General features: G+C 35.8%; 1 protein-coding gene across 1 annotated transcript in view; it reads left to right on the top strand.

The window, feature by feature from the left end:
• The window catches only part of PolE1 (DNA polymerase epsilon catalytic subunit 1), a 323,060-nt gene that overhangs the window by 30,487 nt on the left and 272,926 nt on the right, over positions 1–19,647 (top strand). Inside the window, exon 4 of the mRNA XM_072529917.1 lies at positions 15,614–15,846. Within this exon, the coding sequence (XP_072386018.1) occupies positions 15,614–15,846 (233 nt within the window). The remainder of the gene's footprint in view (positions 1–15,613; positions 15,847–19,647) is intronic.

Raw genomic sequence — 19,647 nt, 5'->3', positions numbered from 1 at the left:
GAAGTACTTCGGCTATTCTGCTCTTTGGGATCACCAACTGTCTTCTCTTCTCTGAACCGTCATCATTTTCCAGGACTCGTTTGAGCAACCCATCTTCCATGATAAATGAATCCCACTGGGCCCAATACGTCTTAACTACTGAGCATAGGTTTGATATTTCCTGCCAAGGTGGTCGACGGTTTTCCTCTTTCCATTTTCGAATTTTCTGTATAACTGGATCTCTTTCTTGTTCTTCTCTGATCTTAGTAGGCGTCCAGTCGTCGTTGACCATCGTTGTTCTTAGCACTGCTGCTTCCTTGGATTCCGTTTTGTTGCAGTGAGAACACTCTGCTGGGCATGGCCTTCTGGAAAGAGAATCAGCGTTTCTGTGGCTAACTCCGGCCCGGTGCTCAATCTTGAAATCGTATTCTTGGAGTCGTTCGATCCATCTGGCTATCTGACCCTCTGGATTCTTAAACTGCATCAACCACTTAAGGGCGGCATGGTCGGTTCGGATTAGAAACTTTCTGCCATAGAGGTATTGATAGAAGTGCTCTACTGATTTAACTACTGCTAGAAGTTCTCTTTTCGTGACGCAATAATTCCGCTCAGGTTTTGAAAGAACTTTACTAAAATATCCGAGGACTCGTTCCTGTCCTCCTTGAATCTGAGACAGCACTCCAATTCCCACATTACTTACATATGTATCTAAGATGAACTCTCCTGGCAGTGGATACCCTAAAATTGGTGCTGTTATTAAATGCTTTTTCAAGGTCTCAAATGCATTTTGGCAGTCTGTATCCCAGCGGTAATCTCTTGCTTCCTCTGTGAGTCGCGTTAATGGCTTAGGGATATCTGCAAACTTCTTAATAAACCTCCGGTAGTAAGTACATAGTCCAAGAAAACTTCTCACTTGATGTTTGTCCGTTGGTACTGGTCATTCCTTAATGAAATTAATTTTTCCCTTATCCACGGCCACTCCTTCTTTACTGACTATATGACCCAGATAATTGACTTTACCTTGAAATAGCTGGCACTTCTTGGGGTTTAACATCTATCGGGCAGCTTTAAGTCGATTAACAACGTTTTCTAAATTCTTCAGATGATCTTCAAATGTCCCCCCCAAGACGATTATGTCATCTAGGTAAACCAGGCATGTTTTCCAAGATAACCCTCTCAACACATTTTCCATAAGCCTCTCAAATGTCGCAGGAGCATTACAGAGTCAAAATGGCATAACGTTGAATTGCCACAATCCAGATCCTGTGGTGAAGGCTGTCTTCTTTTTATCTACCGGGTCCATTTCTACCTGCCAGTATCCCGACTTCAAATCCAAAGTAGAAAACAATTTACTTCCAGTCAATGTGTCCAATGTATCGTCGATCCGAGGCAGAGGATAACTATCTTTCTTGGTAACGTTGTTCAGCAAACGGTAATCCATACAGAACCTCGTCGTTCCGTCTTTCTTCTTAACCAGGACCACCGGAGAGACCCATGGGCTCGTAGAAGGTTCTATCAGCCCGTCTTTCTTCATTTCCTGAACAATTGTTTCAGCTTCCTCTCTTTTCGCCTGTGGTAATCGTCGAGCTGTTTGACGAATTGGTTTAGCATTACCAGTATCAATTTTATGCTTAACAACGGTAGTTCTTCCCGTCTTTCCTCCTTTCGGTACGAAAATATCACGATACTGCCGAAGAAATTTCCTTAATTTCCTTTTCTCCATCTGATTTAGAGACTCTCCTGCAACTGCAACCATTTGGTCGAATTTGTCGTTGGAATTATCAGATGTTGTCGCCTGACGGATTATGGATGTCACAGGTACACAAGTTCCTACTTTTGTCTCTTTCTTGATGGTCACTGGGTAGTCGTTGACATTGATAAGTCTCACAGGAATTTCTTTAGCCTAAGTCACCAATTCCTTTCCAATTATGATTCCACGGCCAACCTCATCGTCGTGGTTCCAAAGCTCCATCATAACAGGTGTCCCTTCGTCTACAATTCCCTGTAGTCGCGCTACTATGATTGTTTCGCTTCTCGCAGACACGACTGTATCTCCCTTAATGGCTGCTTGCACAGTGTTGTCATTATGTGGATGGAGAAATACCTCCTCGTTGCCAACTTTGATTACCTTATTCTTAAAATCCAATTGAAATCCATGCATCTTCATTACGTCCATTCCTAATATAACATCCTCTTCGATGTCAGCAACTAGAACAGTATGGACGAACTTTTCTGCTCCAATTCCCAATTGTACCTGGATTTCTCCATGAATGTTGGCATTTTCACCTGTAGCGGTCCGAAGTCGCAACCTCGTTGGTAACAGTTTCTTACGGCTGTTTATAACTGTCGGGCGTATAATGGTTCTGGTCGCTCCGGTATCCACCAACAACGTATGTCTTTTACCATTTATTTCTCCATCTACATATACACTATCTTCACGGCATTTCAAAGAAGCTATTAGTATGAGAGGGTCTTTGTAAAAGTTCCGGGTCGAAGATGCCCCCCTTAGGCCGACCCGTTCTAGTTTTCCTGGTGGTGAGTTTCTTAATTTGTGTCGTACCTAGGGTCCTTAGATGAACTTCGTACGTGTCCTATTTCGCCACAATTGCAGCATCTTATGGTCTTCGTTTTCTTGTATGTCATACTCATATTAACGAGCTGGTCAAGTTTATCTTTATCTCCTATCGTCTTGTGACGAGCTAATCGTAGTGTTCTCTGCATTTCATGATCACGAAGACCATCAATAAACGTTTGAACGGCCAATTTTTCCATCATGTCTTCGGGAGCTGTTGGATGAGCATATCGTACTAATCTGGCAATATCTACCTCATATTCTTTAAGAGCCTCATCTTTCTTTTGTCCTCGATTTTTAAGCTGCGACTGATATACATGCTCCAAATGTTCGTGGCCATATCGCATATTTAACCTCTTCTTCAGTTGTTCAAAATCATCCGGCTCCTCTACGGCTATGGTCTGAAGTGCATCTAAGGCATCTCCTCGAAGAGCGATAGTCAGGTTTACAGCCTGTTCTTTTTCAGACCATTCATTCGCTCTTGCGGCGGATTCGAACTGTTTCATGTAGTTGTTACATGAGGATTTTCCGTCGAAAGTTGGGACCTTAACATGAACAGAACCTCCACTTCCTTCAAATTACGGCCGTATTTCCAACTTACATTTCGTCTCGTCTTCTTTTGTCTCTACTGTAATCGTATCGTTTCTTCTCTCTGCTGTTCCTGTTTCCTCCATCTTCCTTTCCATCTCTTTCCATATCTTTTCTTCGAAGGCCAACATGTCGGCTGCAACTTCTTCTTTTAACGACGATATTCTATCGTCGAGGGCAGACATCTCAGAAGTGACTTTAGAGATTTCCAAAGAGATGTTAGCAGAAACTTTGCTTTCCAGAGCAGAAATCTCGTTAGAAACTTTGTCTTCTAATGATGCGATGTCACCATAAACTTTTACTACATCAGAAGATACTTTCGAAATATCGTCAGAAACTTTGTTCTCTAATGATGCGATGTCACCAGAAACTTTGGCTACATCACCAGAAATTTTGGCTACATCACCAGAAACTTTGGCTACATCAGAAGAAACTTTCGAAATCGACGAGAGGACAGCATCTTCAAATATATAAGTCTCTGGGTCCAATCCTTCCTGTAAAGTGTTCTGTAGTCGTTAGACTAACTCAGCCTTTTTTCCGGTAGAAGTTAATTCTTTATCCTCGAGATGTCTTCTTAAATTCGTCACTGTGAGCTCATAAATCGTCGTCATTTTCACTACTTAAAAATATTCACTTGTTATATTTTTATGTCTAATTTATTTTCGATTTCACTTCTAACACCATTTGTTACGTTTTTTTTATTAATTCTAATTTATTTTGTACTAATTTATTTTAAATACACTTATATAATTTATTATAATTCGTGCGTTACAATTTAAACGCGGCGCGCGATCTTCAGATATTAACTGTTTTCTTCCCAACAAAATTTCTCTTTTTATATAAAACTCCGTTAGTTTCGGAATCCCCTATAGCAGACATGAATTTACTCGAACATTGGAGAGGACCGGTTGTTGGTGGTGTTGACAAGAATAACGGGAACTCCATCGAATAGACTGGTATTTTGGCGAAGGCGGCTTCGGCTAAAACTAGTTTTTTAACTGCTTGGAACCCTCGAGTCATGGATGACTCATCATAATTCGGGTCTAGAGGTTTCTGGTAAACAAACGCCGAAATGACTAGAAAGACAGAATTAGTCATAATATATTTACAGTTTTATAGGCCATGATATTTATTATCGTAACAATACTTTAAAATAATTTAATCCTACAATCCAGAAGTCAGAAAACCTGATTAATTATAGATTTATAAACTTACTAGCTGACCCGGCCACGCGTTGCTGTGGCTAAAGTTTTTGTTATATTACATTATAGTAAACAATCTAAGAGGAACAATAAGAGAACATCAGTCACGGAGTCCACTATGCTTTTTCACACAGATGGTATTTGTAAAAAAATATGGTGATCTCATTATTTGACTTTCTACTACTATAACCCTTTAGTACAATGAAATTATTTACGAACAAAGACGAAAATGTTGATGTTGGTATACAAATTCACTGGATTGAGATTTGAAGGGGAAGTACGTTGAACACAATTAATTAAAATGTTCTTACACTTGATATTAAGCAGAAATCAATAGGTACAAAATAAAAATTTATCCGATTTATTATTTCCATTTAATTTTATAACAAATATAAGTATATTACAGTATAATACAGTAAATAACATGTGACGCTTAAACTCATGAATGAGGTAGGCAAGGCAGACAGTCTTAAACTTTTAAACATTAATATCTATTTTTTTGAATTATAAATACTTTCAAGTTCAATTTAATTTAACACCAATCGGTGCACAATGTTTTTGGTTAACCTGTCTTTAGCTAACACAAATAGATTCGACGGTTTCCCAACACGTGAACACGCAACATATAGTTGCTCATGAGAAAAACATGGATTTTCCAAATCTAAACCACAAATGGACATTGTTTGACGTTGAGATTTATTTATAGACATGGCGAAAGCTAAACGAATTGGAAACTGTAGCCTTTTGAAGGATATGGTAGAATCTGATGGTATCATCGGAATACGTGGCAGCAGGACCACTTTTCCTTTAAACTTCCCAGCCAAAATGGTTGCTTCAAGAATGTTTCCGGTGATCTTTTTGATGACCAAACGCGTACCGTTACATAATTGAGGTGGATTCAAATTACGGAGGAGAATAATAGGGGAACCAATCTTTAATCGAAGATTATGTGGTGGCATTCCAGGGATATCTAATGAATTTAAAAATTCAATCGGAAAATTTACACTTTTATTTTCATCAACAACAGTATCGATTGATTTAAAAAACATCAGATCACCTGGTAACAACTGTTGTATCTTGAAGTTAATTTCGTCAACATCAACGTTTTTGGCTGCCAAAATCGCCCGTTGACTAAGCCATTCATGATTCAAATAATTATTCTGTATATCCGGGAAAATACTCTGAATCAATTCATTTTTATCCTGAACAACAGTGCAAAAATTGTCTGGTAGTTTAATGCATTGCGTATTTGGTTGCAGTTCTATTTTACCGTTCCCAATATCTAGTAGGTGTTCGGAAAATATTTGTGCTGATGGATCATTTTGCAATTGTACTCGCATATTTATGGTCAATCGAAGTGTTTCAACACTTCGCCATAAGAGTGATTGTTTCAAACATGCATTAATCTCATCCGCGAAAGTAGAGCGAGGTATAACCGGTAAGGTCTGCCGAAAGTCACCAGACAAAAGTAAGATAGCACCACCGAAAAGTTGATTATTGCTGTTTAAATCTTGCATAGTTCTGTTTAATGCTTCAAGTGAATATTTGTGTGCCATTGTGCACTCATCCCAAATTATTATAGAACTCTTCCGCAACACTGCAGCTATTCCATTATTCTTTTTGATGTTACACATTGCATCTGGTTTATTACGAACGTCCAATGGCAGCTTGAATGTTGAATGTGCTGTTCGCCCACCATCCAGTAAAGTAGCCGCAATGCCTGACGATGCTACTGCTAATGCGATTTTTTGTTGCGACCGTATTTTGGCAAGAATCAACGATATTAAAAATGTCTTACCGGTTTCACCGGGTGCATCCAAGAAAAAAAACCGCCTTGTTCAGCAGCAACAGCCAGCATAATTCGATCATAAATAATTTTTTGTTCTGCTGTCAGTAATGGTTAACTGTTCATGATAATTGTTGCTAAACTTCCATGGTCATATTGATTTTCTCGTTGTAAATCCGTATTGACTAAGTCGGTGGCTGGACGATTAGGTGATGGCATACCATAATGATTAAGTGGTAAATTTGAAATAAGAACACATAAATCCTCGATCAAGACCAATGCTTCATTGTACATCTCTGGTGTATAATCTATGTTTTGGCATTGATTTGTTTGTCTAATTCGGTGCAAGATGTCTTCTGTCATACAATTTTTATATTTTTCCCACAAAGTTTGTGCTTGCGAGGGATAACATGTCGTCAAAATAATTGCAAACAACTGACGAATGTTATTCGGTGTTGATGTCAACGCAGCATCAGCAAGCGTTAAGTCCCAATGGTTATCGTCTTTTAGCAATTGCAGTTCACGACATGCATCCTGGTATGTATTGAATACTCGACCATTAACTGTTCGTAAAAATTCAAAAGACGTTGGTCCGGGAACATTCACCAATAACAAACGTAAATAGAAGCACTCACGTTGCTTTGGATGTACCGTGTAAAGTCTCCCCAATGTCTTAGCTTTGAATATGCCTGTAATGGAAGGATGTGGTTTTCCTTGTTTCCGTGGCTCCTATTTTTTACTGGATTTGTTCCATGTGAAATAACGTGGAACATCACCAAACACCAATGTCTTCGCGAATTGGCCAAAAACATCAGGTTTTTGACACAATGTAAAAAATTCAGTTAGAGTCGTTTTCGGAGCTTCGAACGCTCTTTGGAGAACATTTTCTTCAGTGAAGTATACACGTTGACCGTTTTCAAGATGTATTGCCAGATGTTGGACAGCAGGATCTCTTTCGTGGATGGGAAAGCTGAGAATATGCCAAATAGCTTCATTGCTGCTAATGTATCTGCCCATTTGGTATCGTGCTATTTCGTCATTTTTATTTATGTTTTGTACTTCAAATATGGCCAAATCACTGCCTTTGTTTACATATTTACAAATATACTTAATTGATTTAACAGAACTGCAAAGCTCAACATTGATATGAGCTTTGTAAGTTTTTGAAAGTAGTGGTGAGTATGGTACCACCCACTGATTATCAAACTCAACTTGAATTGGAAAGTTCGGTAGTCGCATTGTAAATGTGTGGCCACCATTCTCAGAACTTCTGCGGCGATACATTGGATAACCATCAATATCCGTGATCGTGTCATTCGTATGCGGCTTTGGGAATTTTTTTTTACATTTTCCATTTTCCATGCACGGTGACGTCATGTTGAAAGCACCGCATGGCCCATGGATCATGTGTTTGGTGACAATATCAAATAATTCTTGATCAATTAATGGGTCTGGAATTTCGGCTGAAATTATTTTATCGATTTCTTCAGGACGGATTCTATCTTTAAGCCAAACCAAAATGTGGACATGAGGCAAACCTCGCTTTTGCCGCTCTATCGTATACAGCCAACAACGTGTGATACCAAAAATTGAATATTTAACAATAAAATCAATTAAGGATTTCAATTTTTGTTTAAACACACGTGCAGTTAAATCATGACGATGAATGGCTTGTTGTCCTGGCAATAGTAAAGTTTGTATCTCTTCCCAATTCGGATTACATGTGAATGTAATAAATAAATCCGGTCGGCCGTAATGACGTACGTAAGTCATCGCATCTTGTATGTATTCCTGCATGTTCCGTGGATTGCCGATGTAGCTTGAAGGTAAAATGAAAGCATTACCGATGTCATTGGGATTTAAATTTCCATCGATGTTTCCAGCAACAGCATCTCGTAAGTGAATATATTCTTCCGATCGTAGTTTTGCCTGGTTGAATCGAAGGAATCGCAAGCGTTCGCTTTCGACCTTAGCATACATATCAACAATGTATTGATGGAACAGCTGACGATATCGAAGGATATAATTGTCTTGATGTTGCCTAACCATTATTCGGTGTGCGTAGTATTTCATTGAGCTAACTTTTATACTGTTTGATATTAAGGTCATATTCATCTTGTCCTTGCCAAAATATCAATGGATATTGTAGTGCGTCATATGAACGGTGTAGATCCGAAATCGTACTGACAGTGTTGTCTCGCCGTGTAATTTTTATAGATCTTTTGTCAACTGGATCACCAACCATGATAACAGCAACCTCATCAACAGTTGGAGCGTTGAATCTACCAGCATGTTCACCTAATGGTACTTTGTCGGCTTTTATGACGATTTGATAATTGTCATTTTGCAGTCGTGGCGAAACTCTTTTGATCAATTGAATTAGTTGATTGTGATCTTCTAACAAATTTTCCAATAATATCACAATTGCTCTTTCCTCTGCTTGTTCAATAAAATTATACAGGCACCGAGTCGTCACGCGCTCTTCACAATCGCCCATAAAATAAATTTGAAGAAATTTCGGATTGTTATCAGGCATTGGCATCAGTTATCCGATTTTATGGTACACCTGGCTTTGAATTTTGAATGTAGTTTCAAAATTACGTCCATCGGATGCACGATCGCAAATTTTAGTTGCCCCAAATGACGTCATTTGGAAGCAAGAATTAAATTTGCGTTTCTTACGCAAAAATAATTTGGAATCATCTGAATTGCCAGTAAGAAGGGATAATAAAGGCTCCGGCGGAGCGGGTAGAGGTGACAGCACAACTTTTCCTGATGCGCAGCACATGCCGGCTGCTTCATTCCGAAATTTCAATGCCTGACAATATTGACATACTTTATCCATTCCACCGATAGCAATTTTTGAATGCGCTGAGTAGTTAATATCTGGTGCATATTCAAAGGCAAGCCGAACGAATGATGCACGTGTTAATGAGCGGCTGATCCGTTGCCTTTGTCGATCTAGTACTCGTACTGTAGCTATGTTTCGTTCTCGTGCCGCTCTTGTTCTCGTAATATTCTGTTGCAGACGTTAGTCACGCTGTTCTTGAGATTCTTGTGCACGACTTTCTGCAGTCCTGATTCTTTGAGCTGCATTTCTTGTTTCGATTTGTTCTGGTAATTGCTGAGCTCTTTCAACACGTTTGCGTCGTGACCCTTTGCTGCTCGCGTTGTTGAGGTTAGATTTCTTCGGTGGCATTTGACTGAAAATAATAACTTAATCGTTTAAATATGAGAAAAGAAAAATTGAAAATCATTCTAATTAACTTTTATAATTATGTGATAATACTGACATGTACATATTTAAATTATAGATTTTAAATAATAATTTCAATAAGAATTGAAATACTAATTTAATCGTTTAAATATAAGAAAAAAAATCTGAAAAACTTGTTATCATAGCACATTGAAATAATAAGTGCTAAATATTTTTTAATAGAGGTTAAATAAAAACAATAAAAAAAAATATTTGTACAACTATTGAAAAAGTGTAGGAAATTGTGTATCATTTTTGCATTGACATTTTAATTAAATTTTATAATTATGTGATAATACTTACATACATATATTCAAATTAAATTATAAAGTTTTGATCAATGAAGCACAAATAAGTAAAAAAACAGGATTAATTTCACTGTATTATCTTCATTATAATATGAATTCAATTTACACTTCAGTCTAAGTAACACGTGGCCGGCTATGCTAACACCAAAAATTTCAAAAGTGGAAATAATTGAATTATACAGTATTTCGTTCACTACAAAATAAATTTAATTAATTTTATAGCGTCAACAACACGTGGTAATTATGCTATTAAAATGTAATACGTTCGTAGATTTACCATAGCAGCGCCATCTATTGATTACTTACTCAACCCAGTCGAAAGGTATCGACATCTGTTAGAATCATTTGGAGTTAACAGATAATTGTGACTGTCAAATAATAACAGACAAATAATTAGCAATAAATTAAAATTGCGACTATAATTTGAGATTTAAACTATCCTATCTCTCAAGTTGGATCGAACTGCACATGGTGTGCGAATTTTATTATAATCGGTTAATTGGTTTAGGAGTCCATTGAAGACAAACATTGTGACACGAGATTTATATATATTAAGATAATGTTTGTCTTTAATAACAAATTGGGAATAATCGTAAAAATCGATATCTGTCATATTCTCCCAAACTTTGACGCATCGCTACTTATTGAAATTCGAATATTGTACAGCAATTCTTTTATACAAAGTCAGTAAAAGATTGTACAGTAAAGGGGTAAAATGCTAGAAGTGGGCAATATTTTCCGTACAATGCTGGGATGTCCAATTTAGGGCATTGCTAGTAACATTTACATAGATTATGTTTGTGTATTATGTGTTGCATACGTATTGTGTATAAGATATGTTTAGGGGGCTGCTTATTGGACTCTTTTTTTATGTCTGTTTCTTTCATGATTACTGATGCATCTTTCCATTGTACTCTGTGCTCGTGCTCGTTATCCCAAACATGTTTGCATATCTGAGATTTGTCTAAATCTCTATTCTTGATGTGTGTTTCATGCTCCTTTATGCTGAAAGTTGTCTTCCGGTCTCCCACATAGAAATTTTTGCATTCAGAGAGTATTTTATAGATGCAGTTCTTTGATCTTTCTTGTGCTGTTGGGTTTGGTTTTGCACAGGATATATCACAGTTTGTTGGTTATATCTCATTTTGTTGGTTGTTTTGAATGTTGTTATGATGTTGTACTTATTTCCTATCCTTCTCAATTTTTCTGATAAGCTCTTTATCTTTATATTCCTCTGGTGAATGTTTCTGCATAGCTTGTGGTGTTTTGTTGTTTCCTTTCTTCAATCTTGTGAAATTCCTTGTTTATAAATGACAATGTGTAGTCATTTTTTGCGAAAACTTTTGTTAGCAGGTTATACAAAATATTGTCAAATATTTTGCACGAGAGATTAAAGCCTTATACTGAAATGTTTCTAGGAGAATATCAAGCAGGATTCAGGCGTGGACGTTCAACCATTAACCAGATCGTTACACTACGACAGATCCTCGAAAAAGCGCAAGAGTTTAACATAGATATGTATCATATTTTTGTCGATTTTAAAGCAGCATATGACAGTGTCTTAAGATCAAGTCTTTACAACGCTATGAATGAGTTAGGAATTCCAAAAAAACTCATATGTTTGATAAAAGTGACAATGGCGAAGATGCTATCAGTAGTAAAAATTCAAAACGACTCGTCAACCCCATTTCAAATACATAGGGGGTTAAGGCAAGGAGATGCGCTGGCGTGTCAGCTTTTTAATGTCGCCTTAGAAAAAGTTGTACGAGACGCTAATTTAGATAGCAGGGGAACAATATTTAATAGATTACAAATTCTAGCATATGCAGACGACGTGGACATTATAACAAGAACTAGGGCGAGAACTGCGGAAATCCTAACCGAGCTAGTAGCAGCAACAGAACGAACGGGGTTACAGATAAATCAAAATAAAACCAAATTCATGGCGACTAACACAAACACAAGAGCTGGAAATGTTTACACAAATTTAATCATCAATGACCAAAACTTCGAAGCATTCAAAGAGTTCATATATCTAGGGACATCGGTTAACCCCAATAATAACACATCTGAGGAAATAAAAAGGCGAATAATAATTGCAAACAGGTGTTATCATGGTCTATCAAAGTACTTAGCTAACAAACGTCTGTCTGTCTGTATAGAACACTGATAGTCCCCGTTCTCACATATGGATCAGAGACATGACGAAAACAGATGAATCCGCTCTATCTTTGAACTGCAGAATATCTACAAGCATACGTTTGGTGGTAAAGATATTACCACTATAATTAAGCGAAACCGCCTGCAGTGGGCAGAACATGTAGCCCGGGCCACTGAATCGAATATGATAAAAAAGATTCTAACAGCGCAACTCGTGGGAATGAGAAGACGGGGTAGACCAAAGCTGAGGTGGATGGATGGGGTAACACAAGATGCGGAGAAGATCGGAGTCGGCAACTGGAAAATGCAAGCAAGGGACAGAACAGAATGGCGCAGAAAGCTTGAGAAGGTCGAGGCCCTCTAAGGGCTGTAGCACCAAGATGATGATGATGATTTGTTAGCACGTTTTTTTCTTCCTGAAATGCATTGTCATTGAAGCAGGTGTTTCGGGCTCTATCATATAGTGATTTGATTATTCCCTTTTTGATGTTTACGTTGTGGTTTTAGTGGTATTTTACCCACACCTGTTGGTGTGGTTTCGTTTTCTGTAAAGTTATCATGTACAAGGTTGCGTATCATGTGTCCTCTTTTGTGATTAACACATCCATAATAGGAAGTTAATTGTTGTTTTCTTTTTCCATGGTGAATTTTATTGACTCTTCTTTCTGTGGAAAGATGGCAAAAGCATATATGTCAACATTTTTACATTTTGAGATTTTTATACCTACATATTCGTAGTAATGAGATCTAGAAGATGGCAAAATAAGGTATGCTGCAGATGTTTAGGTATTGTGTTATTAATGGTGTCAAAAGCAAATAAATTTAAAACAGTAACATCTTAACATGGCAATACCATATAATATCTTATATCTATTCTTGTCTCCGCATAAAACCTTTAGAGTAAGGTACTTGAGGAGGTGGCAATATACTATATGCAGAAATATTATAAAGTAACACTGATATATTAACGTTGATATGCGTTTAATTGAAAGTTTGCAAAACTAAATATAAATGCATATATTGCATTTACTTCTTTTCATAAACCAAACATTATTATTTGTTAAAGATGGCAATTGCATATATGCAAACATATTTGGGTTGTTTATAGTCGATTTTAAGGTACATTATAAGCTTAAATTATTTAATTAAACATGTTGTGCAAAAAGTGCGGTCAGAACTTTATTTCTCGATAATTGTTGCGGACCAAGGCAAATGTACGTGAGCAAAAAATACTCATGTCTGATCATTCGGATAAATCGCAGTTCTTAGAGATAAATAAAGCCTGCGAAGAAAAATCTGAGATGTTTAGACCTAAAGAAATAACAGAAGTTTTTAAGCCAACCTTGTCCGAATTAGCAAACGTTGATATGATTGACAATGGTTCAAATAGGGTAAGTTTTATTTTATGCAAACTTTATCATAATTTTTCATTTGTATGTTATAATTTTAGATTGTTTGCAAAACGACGTAGAAGATGGTATCCATGATATCGAATGTGAGGGATCAGATTGTTCTGAAAAACAAGTTAGTAGTAATACTCATGAAACAAAACCGACCAGTAAGAAAAGAAAACGAGGTGTCAGAAAACGTGCAGAGGAAACTAAGAAAAAAAATTTAGGTCTAGCCTACAGAAACAGGAAAGGAGTTTTATGCTCAGCTAAAGTATTTAGACCAATAACAAAATGTACAAAAAATTGTCATCAAAATTGCACCCCTGAACAACAAAATATAATTTGGTCTAGTTTTAATAACAAAGACATGAAAGTCATTATGCAAGGCAAGATAATCCTAATCAAATATTTCTACCGAGCCACCTAACCATCCGTCAAATGCATAAAAAATATCGAGAAGATATATCAAAAAAAGGGTTAAAGAAATCTGCTAGTTATGATGTTTTTCGTGACGTATTCAATAGTACGGGGTATAAATTTAAACAGCCCTACATCGATACATGTCGCAAATGTGACGAATATCAAACACTAAAAAAGAATGCTAGTACTGAGGCAACTAGAGCAAAAATTAATGAACAACGGGACGACCACATTAACGAAGCTAATAAAGCCTTTCAAAGCAAACGAAAAGACAAAGAGATAGCTAAAAATGATGAAACGAAAAGAGTACTGGTTTTTGATTTACAACAAGTCCTACCAGCTCCCTATTTATCAACTAACATAGTCTACTATAAGCGTTTACTATCTGTGTATAATCTTACTATACTTGATTGTTCTTCCACTGAATCATCTGTTTGCTTTATGTGGTATGAAGTCATTGGAGGCAGAGGTTCTGATCAAATTGCCTCATGCCTCTACAGTAAAGTAATCATCTACGCCTCTACGTAACAACATATTCGGACACGTGCGGAGGACAAAGCCGCGACATTAATATGGCGGTTATGTTTTTGTATGCCATTCAGAAGAAACCAGAAATAAGTGATCAGAAATTTCGTTTGCCAGGTCATACACGCCTCGAGTGTGATAGTGATAACGCACGAATTGAAAGGTGTAAAAAGCAAATTTCAAATGATTTTAAAATAATGGTACCACGGGACTGGTTTCAGTTTGTACGATCGTTTAGGGGCAAATCCAAATTTGCAGTGGTTGATATTAGACAAGAAGAGTTTCTGGCATTTTCCAAGCTCTTACGTGACATACTAGTCAAACGAACAAGCGACACTGAAGGTGAAAAGAGATCTTGGCTTAATAACATGACTGAGATATACCAAGAAGTTTGTGCTAATTCAGTTTAAGTATACCCTTGACTATGAAGCGCCATTTAAAACTCTAGATATAAGAAGGGCAAAAAGGGGAAAAAGAGGTCGACCATCACTGGCTACCATAACTGTCCCTCGCTCATACAATAGCCCCTTGGATATTAATCCAAAGAAAAAGAAGGACCTTTTATCGATGTTAGACCTGATAGACAAAGACTGCCATGCCTTTTATGAAAATTTGCCAACCACATCCAACGCAAAACAATATGACGAATTTTGCGATGATGCCTTGGATTCGGATTCAGAAGACTAATTGGTTATACAAACCCAATTTGTAACATTTCAAGCATTAACATAAAATACAAATGTTTTGTTTTTCATTTCCCTTTCAAAACAATATATACATAAAACAATTAATTTATACGATGGCAAAACCACATATTATCTAAAATATCTAAGATATTCCAAAAACTATCAAATAATCTTCGTTCATGTTTCACACATTGGAAGTACATTCAGTTCTTTGTACTATTGCACAAAAAACATAACAATACCTTTTATCACCGAATTAATATTAAGTTTGAAACCTTAAAAGGGCTCTCCTGAAAACTATCAAAAATATAGTTGTATGTAGACATATATGGTTTCGCCATCTTTCCACAGCTTTATTGTTGATTTCCATCAGAAATTTATTCAATGCTTCTGGTCCATGAGCTAAAATGAAGAACACATCATCTACATATCTCCACCAGATAGTATGTTGTTTGTCTTGTTTGGGTACTATGCTTTGTTCGAAAGCTTCCATGAATATATCCGATAATAATGGAGATAAGGGTGAGCTAATCTGAAATTCTGCTTATAGCTCTCGGAAATTTTCCTAACTTAGACATGCCACAAGAAAACAGTTTCAGAACCTTTTTAAACAAAGATTTCTAGTTGCATTTTTCGGAATTATACAATTTTTGGGTTTCACTGACAATATGATATTAAATATTAATAATATATTATAATAGATAAACATATACTCTGTCACAGCTTTTTTATGTTTATAGGCCAATCATCTTATTGGATTAAAACAAAAATATATTAAACTTTCTTTTGTAAATCAAACTGATTTAATGAAAGTTAGGAAGGAAATTCTAAAAAATGTGCGCAAAAATAAACAAAAAGAACATTCCAATGCTTTTTACACAGAAATGTTAACAAGTACATTGGCAAATTCCAATGTTCAGAGTACACATTCTAACAAAAATGTTGATCAAATGGAAAATATTTTGGATATAAGGTGAGTGATATATAATTTGTAATTATTTGTATAATATATAAAGTAAATTAGACAACTTCTTTCTCTTTTCTACATGATGTTACTGTTTACTTAAACCTTCTATTAATTTTATTGTCGATCTACCTATCATCTCCATTCTAAAAGCTGTCAGGTATAGATTATTACTTTGAAATAAAATTTAAATCTTGTAAATTGCAAACATCTTGTTGATGTTTAATAAGAAATAGCAAACTAAATCCAAAAAAGACAAGCACATACTTTCCTTTCACTCTTTCATAAAGAGATTTATTGGATTAAGGTGTTGAAGTGAGTACCTTAACTACACGAAAAAGGCTTCTGGATGTTGACTGGAAGGCAAGAAAAGCGAAGAAAAAAAATGTCTAACACATAAAATGATAAAAAGACGGTTTGCATGTACAAAAAAATACCGATCATATACTGTTGATGACTTAAAAAAGCTGATTTTCAGTGATGAATCAATCACATTTATTTATGCAGAGATATAACTCAAGTTTTGTTAAACGAAGTGAAGGTGAATCTCTGCAACGAGATTATATCCAACAGACTATAAAATACCCTTCTAAACAGATGTTTTGAGATTTTTTGACAAAAAATGGCACTGGAAGCTTAGTTCCTATTAAAGGCATGATGCATTCTGCCAAATATATTGAAATATTACGCCGAACGATTTTTTCATTCATGGAAACATTTGACAGAATATTTCAACATGACTTTGTCCTTTGTCACAATTCGAAATTATTCCAGAATTGTATGCGGGAAAATAAAGTAAAAGTGCTTGATTGACCTGGCAATTCGCCAGATCTAAATAATTCCATTGAGAACTTATGACAGGTTTTCAAGAAACGAAAGATGAATTAATTGCACTACAAAAGAAAAAATGTTAAGGGATATACAAGTGTGGTTCGACGATGATGAAGTAAAGAACATGTGCACCAAACTAGTGGAATCAATGCACAGATGTGTTGGAGAGGTCATTTCTGCTAAAGGAGGACATACTTCGTACTAATATATAGATTTTTCACACTACTTATGGTATGTAATGATTAAAAGCTAAGTTTTTAGAAAAAAACAACATGTTCTTTTTCATTTGTCGCACGGAGTTAAAGGTCGCACAAGGATAACAAAAGTACCTTTACACAAAGATTATGAAAGGCAGACGTATTTGCAGCCAAGTTAGAATGAAATTAACTTGGGAAAGAGTCATTAAAGGAGCCATCATTTAAGATATATATATATATATATATATATATATATATATATATATATATATATATATATATATATATATATATAGCACAAATCGTAATAGATAACGAACCCAGTCCATAAATTGAAATCAGGAGAGGAGTTAGGCAAGGATGTATTATAACCCCCATTAGTATTTAATGTATATAGTGAAGCCATTTTTGAAGAAGCATTACTATCTCAAAGTGAAGGAATAATAATTAACGGAAGATCTATTAACAACATAAGATATGCATATGACACCGTGATTATGGCAAGCTCTGCCGAACAACTCCAATTACTGCTAAACAAAACAAACAGTTTCTGTGAAAAATATGGACTAAAAATATATATATAAAAAAGACCAAATACATGATAATAACAAAGAAAACAAATATACCAACAAACATACATTCGGAAATGTACCGATAGAAAGGGTTGATAAATACAAATACCTAGGAACCTGGATTTCAGACAATAATGATCAAACAACCGAAATAAGAGCAAGGATAGAAATAGCAAGAAATGCGTTTGTAAAAATGAAAACAATTCTCTGCAACAAAGATCTTAGATTAGAACTGAGAGTAAGAGCACTGAGATGCTACGTGTTTTCGATACTGCAATATGGACTTGAAAGCTGGACATTAAAGCAAGAACACATAAATAAGTTACAGTCCTTTAAAATGTGGTGTTACAGGAGGATGCTTAGAATAGCATGGACACAGAAGAAAACTAACACGGAGTATTGCGAGAAATGACAAAGAATGCGAAATAATAAACACAATAAAAATAAGAAAGTTGCAATATCTGGGACACGTAATAAGGGGACAGCGATATGAACTGCTAAGGCTGATAATACAGAGAAAGATGAGAGGAGGAAGGAGTATAGGAAGAAGGAGAGTGTCATGGTTGAAGAATTTAAGGGACGGGTTTAAATGCAGTTCTATAGAACTCTTCAGAGCAGCAGTAGATAGAGGTTAGTGATGATGATATCCAACCTCCGATCGGGAGACGGCACCTAAAGAAGAAGAAGGACATCTAAGAAATAATATATTAGTAAGTAAATACTTATATACAATTAATGATCTCTGAACTTACTCGTAGTGAGATTTGGTTTGAATGATAGGTACTCATGTACCATTAGAGACGTGGATGGTCTCGAATGGGCAATGGAAATGGTGAGGTCATAATGATGGCTTTCCGTGAAAACTGCTCAGAGAAATCAAGACAGCAAAAGAAAAATACACCTTGGTGGAATACATATTTATAAAAACTTAAGGCAGCGGTAAGAAGGCTATTTAATAGGGAACATTATACAAAGTCATTATACGAATCCAACAAAGAGTGGGATAATTACAGAGAAAAACTGACGCAGTACACCAAAAAAATCCGTAAAGCCAAAAGGGACTCGTGTAGACGGCACTGCAAGGAAGTCGAAAAGACTCCCTTATGCTCCAGAATCGGGTTGGATTCCTGAAAAAGGAAGACGAAACTTATACAGAGACGCTTGAGAAACGCTTATAATGCTCACCAAGATGCACGTTCCCAGCTCATCTACCAACATTAAACCTTCGGTAAAGCCTTTTTTTCAAGAAGGCATGTGGTTAACAGCACTTTTTTGTTATGATCCTTCACTATTAGTTATATTATAACACGAAACCATTTTATATTTTAACTGTCTGTAACATATTACGACTATCAGACCTATATCTGGAAAAACTACAGCTGAAGTAAGATTAATAAAACATGTCGAAAATTATTGATTTATTAAAAAAAAGGCAAAATGCAAAATTAATACAATATAATAAAGAATAACTAATAAGATAAAACTAAAGTAATCAATGCAATTACAACTAAACATACGATTAAACCAATTAACGCAACGTTGAAAATTTATTTATTAGAAAAATGCAAAACGCAAAATGAATACAATTTAATAAAGAACAACTAATAAGATACAACTAAAATAATTAATGCAATTTAAGAAAACAGATTCATAGATGGGTTTATATAATGTAGGAACGCTTTTCGCCGAGAAAAGTGGTTCAATATGAGCTTCCTTTATATCAAAAATGTGCATTTTTTTCTTATAGGCTGCAACGCACTACGGTATAGAGATTTGTATGCTTCTTCTGTTATGATTGACGTTGATCTGCGCAAATTCTTTTTGCTCGTATGTAGTTTTTACCAAAATAATTCTTGGGTTACTGTTCTGCACTTTAAGCGTTTTTATGCCACTTGATCAGATGAGTTCATTGTCTGATAATTTATTATAGTTTGAACCTATTTGCTGGGTCAGTATTTTTAAATCCATAAAGTCCTGGTGATCTAATTCTGGTACTTTATACGGATTTCCTCTTTTTCTTGCAGACTGAATTAATCTGACGTAATCACTGGGAATATAGATGGGACCTGATTTAAGTGCTCGCTTAATATGGTTTTCTATGACAGAATGAACTATATCTCCTTCATTTTGCTTGTGATCAGCAATTAGAAATTTATGTGTAATAGATTTAATATTATATTTTAGAACAGCGTACAGGTACATTCCGATTA

The sequence above is a fragment of the Diabrotica undecimpunctata genome, chromosome 4 (genome assembly GCF_040954645.1).
Source record: "Diabrotica undecimpunctata isolate CICGRU chromosome 4, icDiaUnde3, whole genome shotgun sequence".
Lineage (NCBI taxonomy): Eukaryota > Metazoa > Arthropoda > Insecta > Coleoptera > Chrysomelidae > Diabrotica > Diabrotica undecimpunctata.
This window is presented reverse-complemented; position numbering and strand designations above follow the sequence as displayed.